A 15,048-nucleotide genomic window follows, 5' to 3' on the forward strand; every position below is an offset into this window, starting at 1 on the left:
ATAACAACATCTAAATCGAGATAAAAAAAAAAATCCACAAATTATACAGAGCAATAAATTATTATTATTATTATTATGTAGATAAAAAGATAAGAAAAAAAGAAAAACAAAGGTGAGAACAAAAAAATAGAAAACAAAAAGTGAAAAGTAATTAATAAAATAAAACAATGGTGGCTCCGGATACACATAACTTGACCTTCACCGCGAACGCGTCGCTATCTCCTTTTACCTTTTTATTTGCCCATTATGTTCTTCTCATTTCATTTCATCGACTGTCAGTTTCAATTGTTTTGCCATTCCTCTTTTCTCCATTATTTGCCCACAAAAACGCCCCGGTTTGCATTTTCTTGTTCTTTCTTTTCTTGGCTTTGCTTAAGCATAAACTTATAGCTTGATGATCAATCACTCGTCCTGTATCTCGTTTTGCTTCTGTTTGGCAACAAAGACCACCACATCGTCGGCTGGCTGATTATCAACAAGATAACAAATTAGTAAAGCAAAGATATGTTGGATCTCAATCTCGATATTGCTTCCTGCGAGTCGTCTTCAATCTGTGCAGACAAGAACAAGAAGAAGATTAATTATAGCAGTAACAATAATATCAAGATCACGGCGATGCAAATGGAAGATTCGGGAACGTCGAACTCGTCCGTCATCAACAACGAAGAAGCTGCTGATAACGCTTCCAACAACCACGTCAGCTTCCCGTTCGTTTTCGGTATATTTAAGAAAGAAAACGAGGATGACGATAATAATAATAATAATTACCAGCCGGCGGCGTCAGCAGCAGCAGCAGCAGCAGCAATTCTTGATGATAAGGCTGTTCCAATCACGCGTCAGCTCTTTCCGGTGACTGGAGCGGGGTCCACTACGAGTGCGACTACGGGTCAGTGGTTGAATTTATCTTGTGCCACCGCCGCCGCTGCTGCTGATGATGTTGACGATGAGTCAGCTGCTGGCGGGCAAGGGCTGAAACCCGTGCAGCAGAAGCCGCAGCAAGTGAGAAAAAGCAGGCGAGGGCCGAGGTCTAGAAGCTCTCAGTACCGCGGTGTCACGTTTTATCGAAGAACCAGCAGATGGGAATCACATATCTGGTTATCATCGATCATTCATAAATATATTATATATAATTTGATTTTTTATACATTAATTAATTAATTGTCTTCATTTTAATCATAATTAACTTAATTTATTTGTGTTGAATATGATAAATTATGCGCAGGGATTGCGGGAAGCAAGTGTATTTGGGTAAGTTAATAATCTGCAGTTTAATGTTGTTGTATATATTTTTGGTTATAATTTGGATGATTATTGATTTTTTTTTTTCTGGCGAACTTTTTGTCAGGTGGATTTGACACTGCCCATTCTGCAGCAAGGTTAGAATCTATATCTTTATATCTTTTCTTTAATTTAATCAGAGATATAGTTAATTATCAGTGATCATGTGCTTTTCTTTTCTTTTTCTTTTTTTTCCTTTTTTGGGTAAAAAATATGGTCCTATGTGTGGAGTTAGTTTTCTAAATTTGGATCTTGTAATTTTCAGGGCATACGATCGGGCTGCAATTAAGTTCAGAGGAGTTGATGCTGATCTTAACTTCGGTGTAACTGATTATGAAGAAGATATGAAGCAGGTAATTAACATGCACCATAATTAATCACCAACGAATTATGTGTTGGGTTCTGGGTTTTGTATGTGCTGTATTTTATTTAATGACTTGATTGTACGTGCGTTAACTTGATTGATCTGCAGATGAAGCATCTATCCAAAGAAGAATTTGTGCTGATTCTTCGTCGGCAAAGCAATGGATTTGCAAGAGGAAGCTCGAAATACAGAGGTGTCACATTGCACAAATGTGGTAGATGGGAAGCTAGAATGGGACAGCTCCTTGGAAAGAAGTGAGTACATATATATATATATATATATTCACAACTTCCAATCTTTAATAATATTTTTAGCCCTAAAAACTTGGTAATGCTAGAAACTTAATTTGTGAAAACTATGAAACCTGATAAAATTGTACACCAGAGAAGTAGAATTAGAGTTAAACTTTGTGCTCGCAGGTATGTTTATCTTGGATTGTTCGACAACGAAGCAGAAGCCGCAAGGTCCTTGTGATCATGAGTTATTCTTTCCTTCTGAAACTGAAATTTACACCATAATTTAGAAATGGGTTGGTCTGAAGAATCTCCATTGCTTTTTGAATCCAGGGCCTATGACAAAGCTGCAATCAAGCAAAATGGAAGAGAAGCAGTAACCAATTTTGAGCCAAGTGCTTATCAACGAGAGACGCTTTTAGATTCTAAGAATGGAGGTATTAAATTAATTCATTGATGATGATGATCTATTTTTTATTTTATGTATACATGTGCTTGATTTTCTGCTTAAGTTAATTGTCATTTAAAAAAAAAAAAATTGAATGCAGGTAGCAGCAACAACCTCAATCTTGATTTGAGCATTGGAATTTCCCAGCCTTCAAGTACTATTTATTGTGAGGCTTGCCAAATGCCCAACAAAGAGAGACGAGTGGTAAGTTAATTTCTAGCAAAAATTGCCTATGCATTTCATAATGTGGGTAGTAACACTGTTACAGCCTTTATGCATATTCTTATTACGTACACTTCTGATTTACCAGCTTGATAGCACTGTTTATGCTTCAATGGGTGTGCAATTACAACCCCATCATCCCCATCATGGCCTAACAATGCCTCCCCAAAGCCATGAGGTACTACTACGCTACTCATCATCTTCCACGTCCCTTATTTTTCGATACAACTTCATATCCCTTCTCGTGTGACTGTTGATGAATTAACCTCAGTTTCGAATAAATAATAACAGGAAATGGCTAAGGAGAAGAGGGTTCAAGGTGTTTCTTCACCCGGATTCACAAACTGGGCATGGCAAATGCACAATAACGGTAGTGTTGCAGCAATGCCAGTGAATTTGTTATCAAGTGCAGCATCATCAGGATTCTCTTCTTCTCCCACTACTGCTCCTGCAGCTAATACCATTCAAGTTCAGCAGCAGATTAATAATAACCCTGCAGCCCGCAACATGTTTCTCGCAACACAAAACACATCTGCCGCCATCGACAATTCTCATCATTTGCGCAATTACAGAAGCTAAAGTTTGTTCGGTGCAACAGTTTGGTTTGATCACCATCTTATATTTTGGTCTCTAGAAAGTGTAGTTGAGCATAATAATATTAGCAAGCTTACATTAGTTTGCGGAGTTTGTATTTATTTCAAGTGTAAGAAAAAAATTGTTTCAATGCTTTGGTGATAACTTATATTTATATACTTAATTTTCATGACAAGTATTGTATGGTCTATATAATATTGATCTTTGTATTATTTCAAGTAGATTCCAAATTGGAACTATTCCAAAACTATTAACACACAATAACTTCCAAAATTCTATGACCATCATCGGCATATCAAAAATTGTACAATAAATACATACGAATTCCTTTCAATTAATGTCTTACATTTTGTGTCTTCTAGTCCTACAATTTTGTGGCCACAAAATGTGAAGCTAGCCGTTAGATAACTAAGAATTGTAGGCCCCTTTTAGTATTGGGGTTCTGTGCAATAAAAATTAATTGTGTTCGGTAAATATGACATTTGGATAATATATTTTACGAAACTAATAAAATTATTATAAATTCTTGAAACATACAATTGTTGAACAAAATTATTTTGGACAAAAAATTTAGAATTGCAAATGTTTACCCAATCCTTTGTACTAATAAAAAAATAATTTTACAAATGATTCTTAAAAAGGCAACTCATGGGTTTGGAGAGAGAGATGAAGACGTGTGTTCAGATAAGAGAGCTATCAATCAAATTGTTTTGTTCCCATTAATTCATAGCTCAATTAACAAATTTATATTCGTCGTGCTGAGACTAAATTACCAAAATGCACCTGATTACTTGATAATACATAATAGCAGTAGTTTTTTTTTTTTTTTAAAAAAAAAAAGAAAAACCGTGTAATTTGACTTGTGTAATCAATTATTTGATTAGATTTATTCTCTCTTAATGGCCCATGAACTCAAGTAGCTCGGTGTTATCCATTCCTTAAATGGAAGCTTCAAGAGAAATAATTAGCTTGGACCCCACTCAACCCCACAAAGGCCACAATCAGTACCTAACTCTTGCAAGGCCCAAACAGTTGCCGTGGCTTACATTAATTAAAAATTATAAAATATTGCAGATATTTTTCCTGTCATGTGCAAAACATTTGGCGTTTTATCAATTTCGGGGACATTCTTGTCAGATGTAATCAAATAATAAACTCTAACATGTCTTGATTACAAATCTGTGTGATTTGCTATTATTTATTTATGTGAACCATTTTCCGTTTCACCGTAACAAGAATTGTTAAGACTTTTATCATTTGTCACTCTTCAAGTAGATTTTGTTTGCTTTTAGAAGTTTAAGAGAAACCTCCTTTTCGTTATTTGGTTATCTACCTCAGTTTTCAGTAAAAATTGGGTAATTATTTGGTATAGAGTAATTTTCTAAAATCATTTCATGAGAGGATTAAAATTTTAATTTGTTAGCAAAAAGTGGGTATTTTTTTACTGTTTAATCATTCACAAAACCTCTCAGTAACTTCTAGTTTCAAAATTTTAAAAATTTGAATTTCTCCCAATCCTTGTAAATTTTTCTTTTTCTTATTAAATTTTCTCGAGTTACGATCAAATGACACAAAAAAAAGAAGAAGATGATGAAGAATATAGTGTGGAATTGAAGAGAGAAAAAAAAAAAGTAAAATCCTCTTTCGATTAGTAGAGAAAGTAAAAATATATATAGAATGGGGCCAGATAATTTGAAGAGGAGTATGCCTTTTGACCCCTTGCTAAAATTTTTCATAAAAACTCTTCTTTAATTGAAATTATCAAAATAACTAAAGATAAATTAATCACTTAAATAAATTATTCTTTTAAAAAAAATTTACACCCACTCCATTTTATAATCTGTATTTATATTTTAAATTTTAATTGAAAATATTTTTTTGAGAAACCTTTAAAATTTAACAATTATATAGATAGAAATTATACAATAAGAAGAAAAAAATTTAAGATTTAATGGTTTGTATGCATTTATAAATAAAAACTTAAAAGAAATACTCTTTTTAGGTGGAAGTTTAATAAAAAGATGATTGATTTTAATTATGGGTTACTGTCAGCCTAATTCTAATATCATTATAAATGAAAACAAAAGTACAAAAAAAAAAAACGCATGATTTCTTCTTGTTCGCTCAATGATATGATAATAATAAATTAATAATGTTTATGTTGTCAATGTAAAGATGGTTTTAAGGATTCTTTGATCGCTCTTTAGTTGCTTATTTATAATTACCATGTGTGTATGTATATATAACAATTAATATATCAATGTCATAATATATTGCAATTGCACACACTAAACCTAAATAAGTGACATGATATTCGATCGGTCTCTTATAAAACTTTATTAGAACATCTCCAAACGACGTCGTTTTGCTTTAGTTTTCGGGGTTTGACCTGGGACAAATAGCAGAACTCTTATTTATTTATGTGAACCATTTTACGTTTCGCCGTAACAAGAATTGTAAGACTTTTATCATTTGTCACTCTTCGAGTAGATTTTGTTTGCGTTTAGAAGTTTAAGAGAAACCTTTTCGTTATTTGGTTATCTACCTCAGTTTTCAGTAAAAAAATTGTGTAATTATTTGGTATAGAGTAATTTTCTAAAATCATTTCATGAGAGGATTAAAATTTTAATTTGTTAGCAAAAAGTGGGTATTTTTTAACTATTTAATCATTCACAAAACCTCTCAGTAACTTCTAGTTTCAAAATTTTAAAAATTTGAATTTTTCTCAATCCTTGTAAAAATTTTCTTTTTTTTATTAAATTTTCTCGAGTTACGATCAAATGACACCCAAAAAAAAAAAAGAAAGATGAAGAATATAGTGTGGAATTGAAGGGAAAAAAAAATCTAAAATCCTCTTTCGATTAGTAGAGAAAGTAAAGATATAGAATGGGACCAGATAATTTGAGGAGGAGTAGGCCTTTTGACCCCTTGCTAAATTTTTCATAAAAATCATCCTTTAATTATCAAAGTAATTAAAGATAAATTATCACTTAAATAAATTATTCTTTTAAAAAAAATCTACACCCACTCCATTTTATAATCTGCATTTATATTTTAAATTTCAATTGAAAATATTTTTTTGAGAAACCTTTAAAATTTAACAATTATATAGATAGAAATTATACAATAAGCAGAAAAAAATTTTAAGATTTTATAATTTGTATGTATTTATAAATAAAAACTGGGTCTCTCTATGATGCTGTAATTTTTTTACAGCACCAATAGTGTAAGCAATATGAACCATTAGATTTAATCAATAATGCACATTATATTTATTAATAAAATTTTTAATTATTTTTAAAATAACATAGCCGGTTAATAAAGTGGCTAAAATGTTGGGAATTCTTTAAAAAAATTGTTTGGATCGTGGAGTTGGCAGAGGTATGAGAAGTTTTAATGACCACCCCTACAATTTTAAATATTCTTATATTTTCACTTATTTAATAACACAAAATTCAATAAAATATATAATTTCAATGAAATATATGAACATGTATACAAACCCACATTCATAGGAATGTTTCATTAGACTTTTAAAGTTTATCTTACCTATGTATCTTAAACCATTCATTATCGACTTTTCGTAATTTTATTAAATAGTAATTTCAAGCCAAAAAGGAAAGAGTGACAATATGTAATTAATTTAAAGATTTAATTTAAAGCTCAAAATTGTTAAAATAGTACTTAAATTATATCATTAATATTATAAGATAATTTGGTTATCATGTAATCAAACTAATTCCAAAATCTATTTGAGAGCATGCAAACGGATGTAGTCTATGCTATGTGATTTTTTTATGTTAATTTATGGCCATTGAAGAGTATTAGAAGATGCATACTTGTCCAATAGTGAAATATAAATAATAGCCCTTCAATTTCTCATGTGGTATATTTCATTGGATTATCGCTTATTAGCTTACAAAACTATATGCAAGTGTTAAAAATTGGACTACTGCATGAAATTGACATGTGATATATTTAATTTGACCTTAGATTAATTACATGCCTATATATGGTTTACTTCATTAACGTAAAAATTAATTTTCACTGATATTTATCTATGACTTATCAATTCATAATATATCAGGGTTATCAGGATAATTACGACTTTAATTTCTCTTCTATTAATAAATAGGGGTAGATAGAAGTACTCAATATGGGTGTGTGTGTGTGTGTGTGTGTGTCAATTCATATGTCTTAATAACTACAAGAAAAATCACCTCTATTAACTTTTTTCCACATTATTTTTATTACATGTTACCAATTGTCTTTCTATAGTAGTATTTTTTAAAAGAAAACTACAATTGACTACTAAAAAATGTCTTTATATTTTTTATTACATTTTACATTAAAGTTGTAGCACATTATAAATGCAAAGCTTAATGTTTAATAACATGACACTTCAACAAAATCAACATCTTAAGTACAATGTATGATATAGAATATTGAAATAGTTATACCTAACACTCACAACAATTTATAAAAATTTATAGTGCTTTATTTACAATATCTTTTCTAACTATATCTGTATTAATATCTATCTTAAAGTCAATTTTTGGATTAGTAGATTTTAATAAATCCATCGGGATAGATTAATAGTAACTTAATATTTTTTTTCATTATACATGTTATTTTATTAATTATATTGTAATATTTTATTTGTATCATATGATATTATTATTATTATTTACCCTATTACTATATTTATATTTATTTAGGTTGTTTAAATCAAAAGGTATAATAGTCATTTATGAAAATTAGGGGTTTGTGTTACCATTTATGAAAGTAAGTGGATTTGTATGATTATTTGAGCAAACCTTAAGATGAGTGTGGCTTTTTCTCAAATTAATATTAATTTAAAATTAAAAAACAAATATTTACCAGCAACTTGTAAGTTACCTGCTACCTTTTCATTAATTATTTAATTATCTATTATATTGAATGAACGATTGAGATTAAGACACTTAAAACTAATGGTCCACATTAATCCCACTATTAATACTGTAAAAATACATACAACATCATAAATAAATCCATAAAAACTTCAAAGAAATACTCTTTTTGGGTGGAAGTTTAATAAGAGGATGATTGATTTTAATTATGGGTTATTGTCTTAATTTAGTAAGATAAACCCAAAAGGTTTGGCCTATTTGGGAAAGAAAGGGTTCATCGGTTCAACCTAATTCTAATATCATTATAAATGAAAACAAAAATACAAAATAAAAGAAAACGTATGATTTCTTCTTGTTCGTTCAATGATAATAATAAATTAATAATGTTTATGTTGTCAATGTAAAGATGGTTTTAAGGATTCTTTGATCGCTCTTTAGTTGCTTTTTTATAATTACCATGTGTGTATGTATATATAATAATAATCAATATATCAATGTCATGTTATATTGCAATTGCACACGCTAAATAAGTGACGTGATATTTGATTGGTCTCTTATAAAACTTTATTAGAGCATCTCCAAAAGACTCTATAAATTTTACTCTTCAAATACCTATTTACTTACCGATGTGGCAAATAGAAGAATAAAAAAATATGATATTCTCCAAAAGACTCTTTAAATAGAAATAAATTAATATTATTTTAATCATATAATTAGTTTTTTAAAGGAAAAGTTAATAGTAATTAAAGCACTTCTCTCTCTTTCTTCAATGAAAAATAATAAAATATAAATTGAAGAGAGAGAAATTAACTCTCCAAATTTAAAGAGAGAGAATCAATTCTTATTTGAAGAATCTTAATTGGAGTGTCTTTTGGAGCTTTAAATATTGATGTGACTCTTCAAATAAGCAAATAAGTAATAAAATCTTATTTGAATAGCCTTTTGGTGATGCTCTTACATTTAAAAAATCAAGCTAGAACTCTAAATCGACTACATCCGTAATTGTGGCGAGAAAGTTAAAATAGCAAATATTAAGGACCCATTTGGAATTATTTTTAGAAGGCTAAAATTGATTTTAAAAAGTTAACAGTTAATTTTGATGTTTGGTAATTTTTTTTAGAAATTACTTTTGGTAAAATCATCAAACGTTACAGTAGATTTTGAAAAGAAACGAATGAACTTTTTAAAATTGAATTTTGAGAATTAATTTTATACTTAATATAATTTCGTGTGTTTATATCTCATAAATATCATAAAATCCAAAATGATTCTTATTAATTAAGAAATAGAATCATTAATTTTAAAGAAATTATTAATATCACCAATTATTTTGAGATAACAAAATAAAAAATTAGTAATAAAAATATTTATTTTCTTTATTATTATTATTATTATTATATATATATATACACAATATATAATAAAAATTTAATATGCATGTCTACAAATGTATAAATAAATTTTATTAAATGTTATGTTCAATTTAATTATTTATAATCTTATTGCAGTTTAGCGTTTAAAATTATCAAACGCACACGATTAATTTTAAAACTCACCGTATTTTTAAAAATAAATTTTACCAAACGTTTTATTAATTCTCTTCACAATTTATTATTTATCTTGTACAACTAACAACAATTATTTTAAAAACTACAACATTACTAAACTGATCCTAAATGTAACTCAAATATTATTCCACACTAAGGATAGCACTTGTAGTTTGAGAGCCACAACGCAATAGTAGTAAACTGGTCCTCAATGTAGTTCAATTGTTTTTCCACACTAAAATATCAATTTTATAGCACTTGTAGTTTGACAGTCACAATGCAATAGTAGTAAATGTAACCTAATTCATTTCATGTATTCAATTTTCTAAGATCCATACCTTTTTTTAGTATTATATATATAATACAACTAAATCTCATATAGAATAAATATACCACCAAAGCATAAACAAAAAGTATAAATCAGTCTTACAATCACTTGGAAGTAGAGATGGGCAATAGGCTGGGCTGGCAACAAGGCTCATGTGTACTCATACCCTATTGTGTCCACTATGTGTTTTGTGCCATATCGTGCCTAAGTCTTTTTTGCTTAGGCCCGGCCCGACACACGTGCCATGGCTAAGGAAAAAAAACCCATAAACTATTTTTTAAAAAAAAAAAAAATTAAGAGCGTATGCTAAGTTGTTGACGTTTTTCTTTTTCAAGTCTATATGTCTTTATTTAAATTTAATAGAATCGAAAATTGAAAATTCAAGTCCATATTCAATAATAATAAACTAATAATAGTAAGAGAATATAATATTAATTATTAAGTTTGACCTTATAGTATTAGAATTTTTTTAATGATAATAATAATAATAATAATAATAATAATAATAATAATAATAATAATAATAATAATTTTTCTTAAATGTTAACTTAATTGTTAATTTGAATTTACATAGAGTCATAGTTCATAATTCACAATAATATTAATGCATATTTATAAAAACATGATATCAATTATTTATTTAATAAATTATAAATATAAATCAATTATAGAGAATTAAATGAATTTAAAAAATTCAATTTAAAGTTATTTATAAAATTATAAAAATTTAATTTTGCTTTTATTAAAAATAAAATATGTTTATTGCAGCCTTTTTCATCGTGCCATACTTAGTCAATCTCTAACTGCGTCGTGCTTTCAAGGTGAGTGTGTAAAATTCTAAACCTAACCCAGTCCACATGCGTGCTGCGTGTCCCATACGAACATATACCGTCCGGTTCATTGGCCATCTCTACTTGAAAGATTCAAACCCTCCATCTTATAATTAAAAGAAAGCCGTGCCCAGCAACTTAACTATGTGTTCTTGGCAGCTAGCTTAAATTTTATAACAGTGATAATTATAATAATAAAATTAATTTTTTGGTCGTTTTTAAAAAAAAAAGTTTGTATTTTAAAAACGACACCGTATTAGTGCTACACTCTATCCCCTAAAAACTGGCCTCACTAAAACCCCCAACAAAACGCAACACAGACGCAGACAAAAACGGAGCGGAAATGTGGCGCACAAAACTGTGCCAGCCCGTTCGAACAATCTTCACTAAAACCCCCAGTCCTCCGCCGCGTCATCACTACCACCGCTACCAACGGCCGCTGATCCCTCTCTCGGTGTCCCTTGCCAAAACGGTGACATGTATCCGCACAAGGGACTCGCATTCTTATTCTTCTTCGATTCTCAACGAACAAATCTTCCATTTCGATTTCAGCAGCTCGCTTGTTGCTCATTGCATCACTTCGGCTTCCTCTGCCGAACCACAGGTGGTTGTCGACTGGAACGACGCCGTTTCCTGCTCTGAAGTTGGTGACGGCGCAAACGGTAGCTTGGAGGAGGAAGAGGAGGACCCTAGGACTAATATTCCCGTTAAAGCCTACTTCTTCTCCACTAGGTTTGCTAAATTTTATTTTTATTTTTATTTTTATTTTTGACAAGTTATGATAAATAAACAATTTTTAATTAAAAATGAAAGGAATTATTTCTTTTAATTTTTATTTCTATTAAGCTTGATACCCTGAACCTCAACTGAAAAAGCTAAAACCCTAATCTTAATACTTAAAAGTATGTTACAATTTGGAATGCAATCGAGGGGGGAATTGTGTTGTTTTAACTTTGAAGTTGTAAATACGTAATTGTGTAGCTAATTTTTTGTGGTTTTGTTTTGGTGTAGTGTGGATTTGAGGGGCTTGGTGGATCAGAACAGGCAGAATTTTATTCCACCAACGTCGCGTATGACTAATTATGTTGTATTGAAGTTTGGCACTCTTTCCAATCCCAGCGTAAGTTCATGCATTGCTTCTGTTTTATTAGGCTATGTTAATTCGTGTGTATTGTTGTGAATTTGTTGGAATTCGTGTGTAAATGCATTGTTTATATGCCTTACTTTACAGAATGCAAGTGGAGTACAATGTTTTGAGTTAGATTACAGGAAAGGATTGGAAATATTTGTTATATACATGCATTCATTCAAATTAAAACTACATATTTCTTTGTTTGTAGTGGGGCTATAGTTGACAGATTTATTTTGCCTTCTCCTCCAATTATTATCAGCACTGATGTCCAATCAGTGCAATTTATTTGTATTGCTTTTGAATGTTCTGATTATAAAAATTTAGCAAGGGTTTTCTGTGTTTTGCTAAAAGTTGTTGATATCTTACTAAAGGGACTTCTAAGTTCCTTGTCTCAGGGCACAGGTGCTAGCATTAGTGGAAGTGACTGCTGTTTCATGGTAGTTTTTCAGTATGGTTCCATTGTCTTGTTTAATGTCAGTGAACCTGAGGTTGATGGGTATCTGAAAATTGTGGAAAGACATGCATCGGGTTTACTTCCGGAAATGAGAAAGGATGGTAAGTTTATACATCCTCAATTTTAGGCACTAAGTCACTCACATATTGCTAATGGTAACATGATAGCATAAATATTTGACACATCTTGCATCTATGATATTAAATTTGAAACAAAGAAAGTTAATTTTACTTCTTGGTCAAGCAGAAAATGAATTTTTTGTTGCTAAACATAGGTAAATCAATTAAAAATGCTTACTCAACTGCAAATACCTCTTCACAATTTATCTCCAGCTAGGTTTTCTTGTGTTAATATTTCTTTTGTACCAAGGTGTCCTCAACTTATTTCATTTGAGACTGATCCGTACAAATACATGCGGTCACTGGAGAAGTATTTGCTTTGAGTTTGCCTGGGGGAGTGGAACCTTTTTCATTTTGGACAGAGCAGTGGACTTGAGATTTTTCTGGTTCCTGAATCATTGTTTTGGGTACTTATTCCATACATGAGGGTTTAGCTGGATGATTTTGAAGAGGCTAAGCATTTGTAACATCCCTTCAATAACCCAAAGAAGTTTGGTTGCCAGTGAACTCCAGTTAGGATGGTAGTTTTTTAAAATCAAATAGTGATAGTGTCATGTATATACGGATTGAGGGCTCTATTGGTCTTCAGATTTTAATTGGAGCTGCATGTCAACTTTCTAATTCTTTACATTTTTGTTATATATCATCTCCAGTTGTAGGTGGTTACGTATTTCTTTCTCTAATTTGTGGAAGTAGCATAAGATGCCACATGTTAGGAGCTTTTCTTTTATTTGTATTTAGTTTTGAAAAAATAAGTAGTCTAAATGCAGTTGATATAAACTACAGAGTATGAAGTGATAGAGAAGCCAACTCTGAGTACATGGATGCAAGGGGGTTTGGATCACATCATGTTACAGTTCTTGAACATTGACGGAATACGTATAATTGGTAGTGTTCTAGGTCAAAGTATTGCTCTCGACTACTATGTACGACAGGTATGTACTATATAATCTTAGAAGTGTCTACATGGTAGATTATTACTTGGTAATACTAAGAAAATTTCTCTTCTCTTAGGTTGATGGGATGGTTGCAGAATTTACTGATATAAACCGTGGTATGGAGAAAACTGGGACATTTACCATGGAGAGCAAAAAACTTTTTCAACTAGTAGGAAAGGCAAATTCTAATCTAGCTGATGTTATTCTTAAGCTTGGCCTTTTTGAGAGGTAATGGTTTATTCTGGAATGAACTTTCTGTTATAACTACATCATTCGCTAACTGGCTTTTAGTTTGAGAAAATAGTAGAATTACTTATCCATATTTGTGAAGCCTGATCTACTTTTTGGCTTGCAGGACTTGAAAAGTAGGAAATTTTAAGTGATTGTTTGTAGTTGTCAAAGGCTGGTTTTGAAATTGGAAATTTATTTCTTCAAAGGCACTGGTCCTAGATCTGATAAAAGAAAATACCTGCGAAAACAAAAACTGATTGCAACATGTAGAAATTAGATGAATAGAAAAGGTAGTAGGGAAAAACAGAAGGAAGAACAGAAAACCAAGGTGTCACACCTTGGGTTCTCTTTTATTTTATTTTTTGGCATCCCACATAGAAGACTAGCTGGACTTTTTTAAATTTCTTCAAAACCTTTGTGAGACACTGTAGTGCTGCTGTACATAAGCAAGCAAACCTGAGCCCAGGAAACTATGTGTCTTTTACCAATAAGTGACCCAGAATAAGGTCCAAACAAGAGAATCCATGTCCACCAACTTTGGCCAACACACTACCGTCGAAGTAACTGTACCACAGAAGTACGTTTATTTTCTTTTTGTGTAACGCACACAAAATTTTATTGATTTTTTACAGATCAGACATCGCGTGGAAGGATGCTAAATATGCCCAAATATGGGAGTATCTCAGAGATGAATTTGAACTAACACAGAGATTTGCCAGTCTTGATTTTAAGTTGAAGTTTGTGGAGGTATGATCTTTTTGTCATGGAAACTTCATCAACTCTCTTCTACCAATACTTGCAAATCACCATTGGATTTGAAGTTTTGTCTTCTCTTTGCAGCATAATATTCGCTTTCTTCAGGAAATCCTTCAAAATCGGAAATCCGATTTCCTAGAATGGCTGATCATCATATTGATTAGTGCTGAAATTCTTATCTCTCTTTATGACCTTTTCCAGAGGACAGCGAGTACTTTGCATTAGCACTAACTTCCCATTCCATTGAAATGGGAACTTGAGGACCTTAGGCCATATTTGCTGTACATCTACTCCTATTAGTTTTGCTGCTATTGCACAAATCATAATCAAAACTCAAACAGGCCAATTTTACTTCATGTAAATAGTGATGAGGATAATTAATACAATGTTTTTGATCATCTATCATATAGTAAAAGTGATTGAATCTGTTCTTTTGTTGTTTTGACCTAAAATTTACTAATGATAGCCTGATGAAAGGAGGCAAATTATTGATGTCTTTTGTATTCTTTCAACGTTGAAGCTTGAAGCTGTGTTGAGTTATGACTTATGATCTTGTTCTCTATACAGCACAGATGTATAATTAGGGATGGCAACTGAATCGTTCCATAATAGATATCCACAATATCTATTTAATTGGATTGGATAATATCCATCCAAAAATTTTTGGATCTTGAAATGAATA

At 30.8% G+C, this 15,048-nt stretch overlaps 2 protein-coding genes across 4 annotated transcripts; both read left to right on the forward strand.

Moving 5' to 3' along the window:
* Positions 1 to 211: 211 nt before the first annotated feature.
* LOC102627474 (AP2-like ethylene-responsive transcription factor TOE3) lies at positions 212 to 3,329 on the forward strand. 2 transcript variants are annotated; one of them, XM_006485885.4, is made up of 10 exons: positions 212 to 1,094; positions 1,223 to 1,248; positions 1,346 to 1,376; positions 1,544 to 1,631; positions 1,751 to 1,896; positions 2,062 to 2,106; positions 2,209 to 2,312; positions 2,424 to 2,527; positions 2,634 to 2,723; positions 2,837 to 3,329. In XM_006485885.4, the coding sequence occupies exons 1-10, from the start codon at positions 505 to 507 to the stop codon at positions 3,122 to 3,124; spliced, it is 1,512 nt and encodes a 503-aa protein (XP_006485948.1). In that variant the 5' UTR covers positions 212 to 504; the 3' UTR covers positions 3,125 to 3,329. The 2 variants fall into 2 exon arrangements, with proteins under 2 accessions (XP_006485948.1, XP_006485949.1); XM_006485886.4 differs by lacking the exon at positions 2,062 to 2,106 and having other exon boundaries at positions 213 to 1,094.
* A 7,708-nt stretch (positions 3,330 to 11,037) lies between these two features.
* Positions 11,038 to 14,800, forward strand: LOC102627187 (protein RETARDED ROOT GROWTH-LIKE). 2 transcript variants are annotated; one of them, XM_006485884.4, is made up of 7 exons: positions 11,038 to 11,468; positions 11,748 to 11,856; positions 12,240 to 12,423; positions 13,228 to 13,376; positions 13,456 to 13,607; positions 14,243 to 14,357; positions 14,451 to 14,800. In XM_006485884.4, exons 1-7 carry the CDS (start codon positions 11,080 to 11,082, stop codon positions 14,589 to 14,591), a joined length of 1,239 nt encoding a protein of 412 aa, XP_006485947.1. In that variant the 5' UTR covers positions 11,038 to 11,079; the 3' UTR covers positions 14,592 to 14,800. The 2 variants fall into 2 exon arrangements, with proteins under 2 accessions (XP_006485947.1, XP_015388088.1); XM_015532602.3 differs by having other exon boundaries at positions 12,264 to 12,423.
* Positions 14,801 to 15,048: the final 248 nt, after the last annotated feature.

The sequence above is a fragment of the Citrus sinensis genome, chromosome 4, assembly GCF_022201045.2.
Source record: "Citrus sinensis cultivar Valencia sweet orange chromosome 4, DVS_A1.0, whole genome shotgun sequence".
NCBI lineage: Eukaryota > Viridiplantae > Streptophyta > Magnoliopsida > Sapindales > Rutaceae > Citrus > Citrus sinensis.

Coding starts and splice junctions, on each gene's coding strand:
- LOC102627474 (XM_006485885.4), top strand. CDS start 505: ATGTTGGATCTCAATCTCGATATTGCTTCCTGCGAGTCGTCTTCAATC. Junction 1,377..1,543: donor ACTGCCCATTCTGCAGCAAG/GTTAGAATCTAT, acceptor TGTAATTTTCAG/GGCATACGATCGGGCTGCAA. Junction 2,528..2,633: donor CCAACAAAGAGAGACGAGTG/GTAAGTTAATTT, acceptor CTGATTTACCAG/CTTGATAGCACTGTTTATGC.
- LOC102627187 (XM_006485884.4), top strand. CDS start 11,080: ATGTGGCGCACAAAACTGTGCCAGCCCGTTCGAACAATCTTCACTAAA. Junction 12,424..13,227: donor TCCGGAAATGAGAAAGGATG/GTAAGTTTATAC, acceptor TATAAACTACAG/AGTATGAAGTGATAGAGAAG. Junction 13,608..14,242: donor AAGCTTGGCCTTTTTGAGAG/GTAATGGTTTAT, acceptor GATTTTTTACAG/ATCAGACATCGCGTGGAAGG.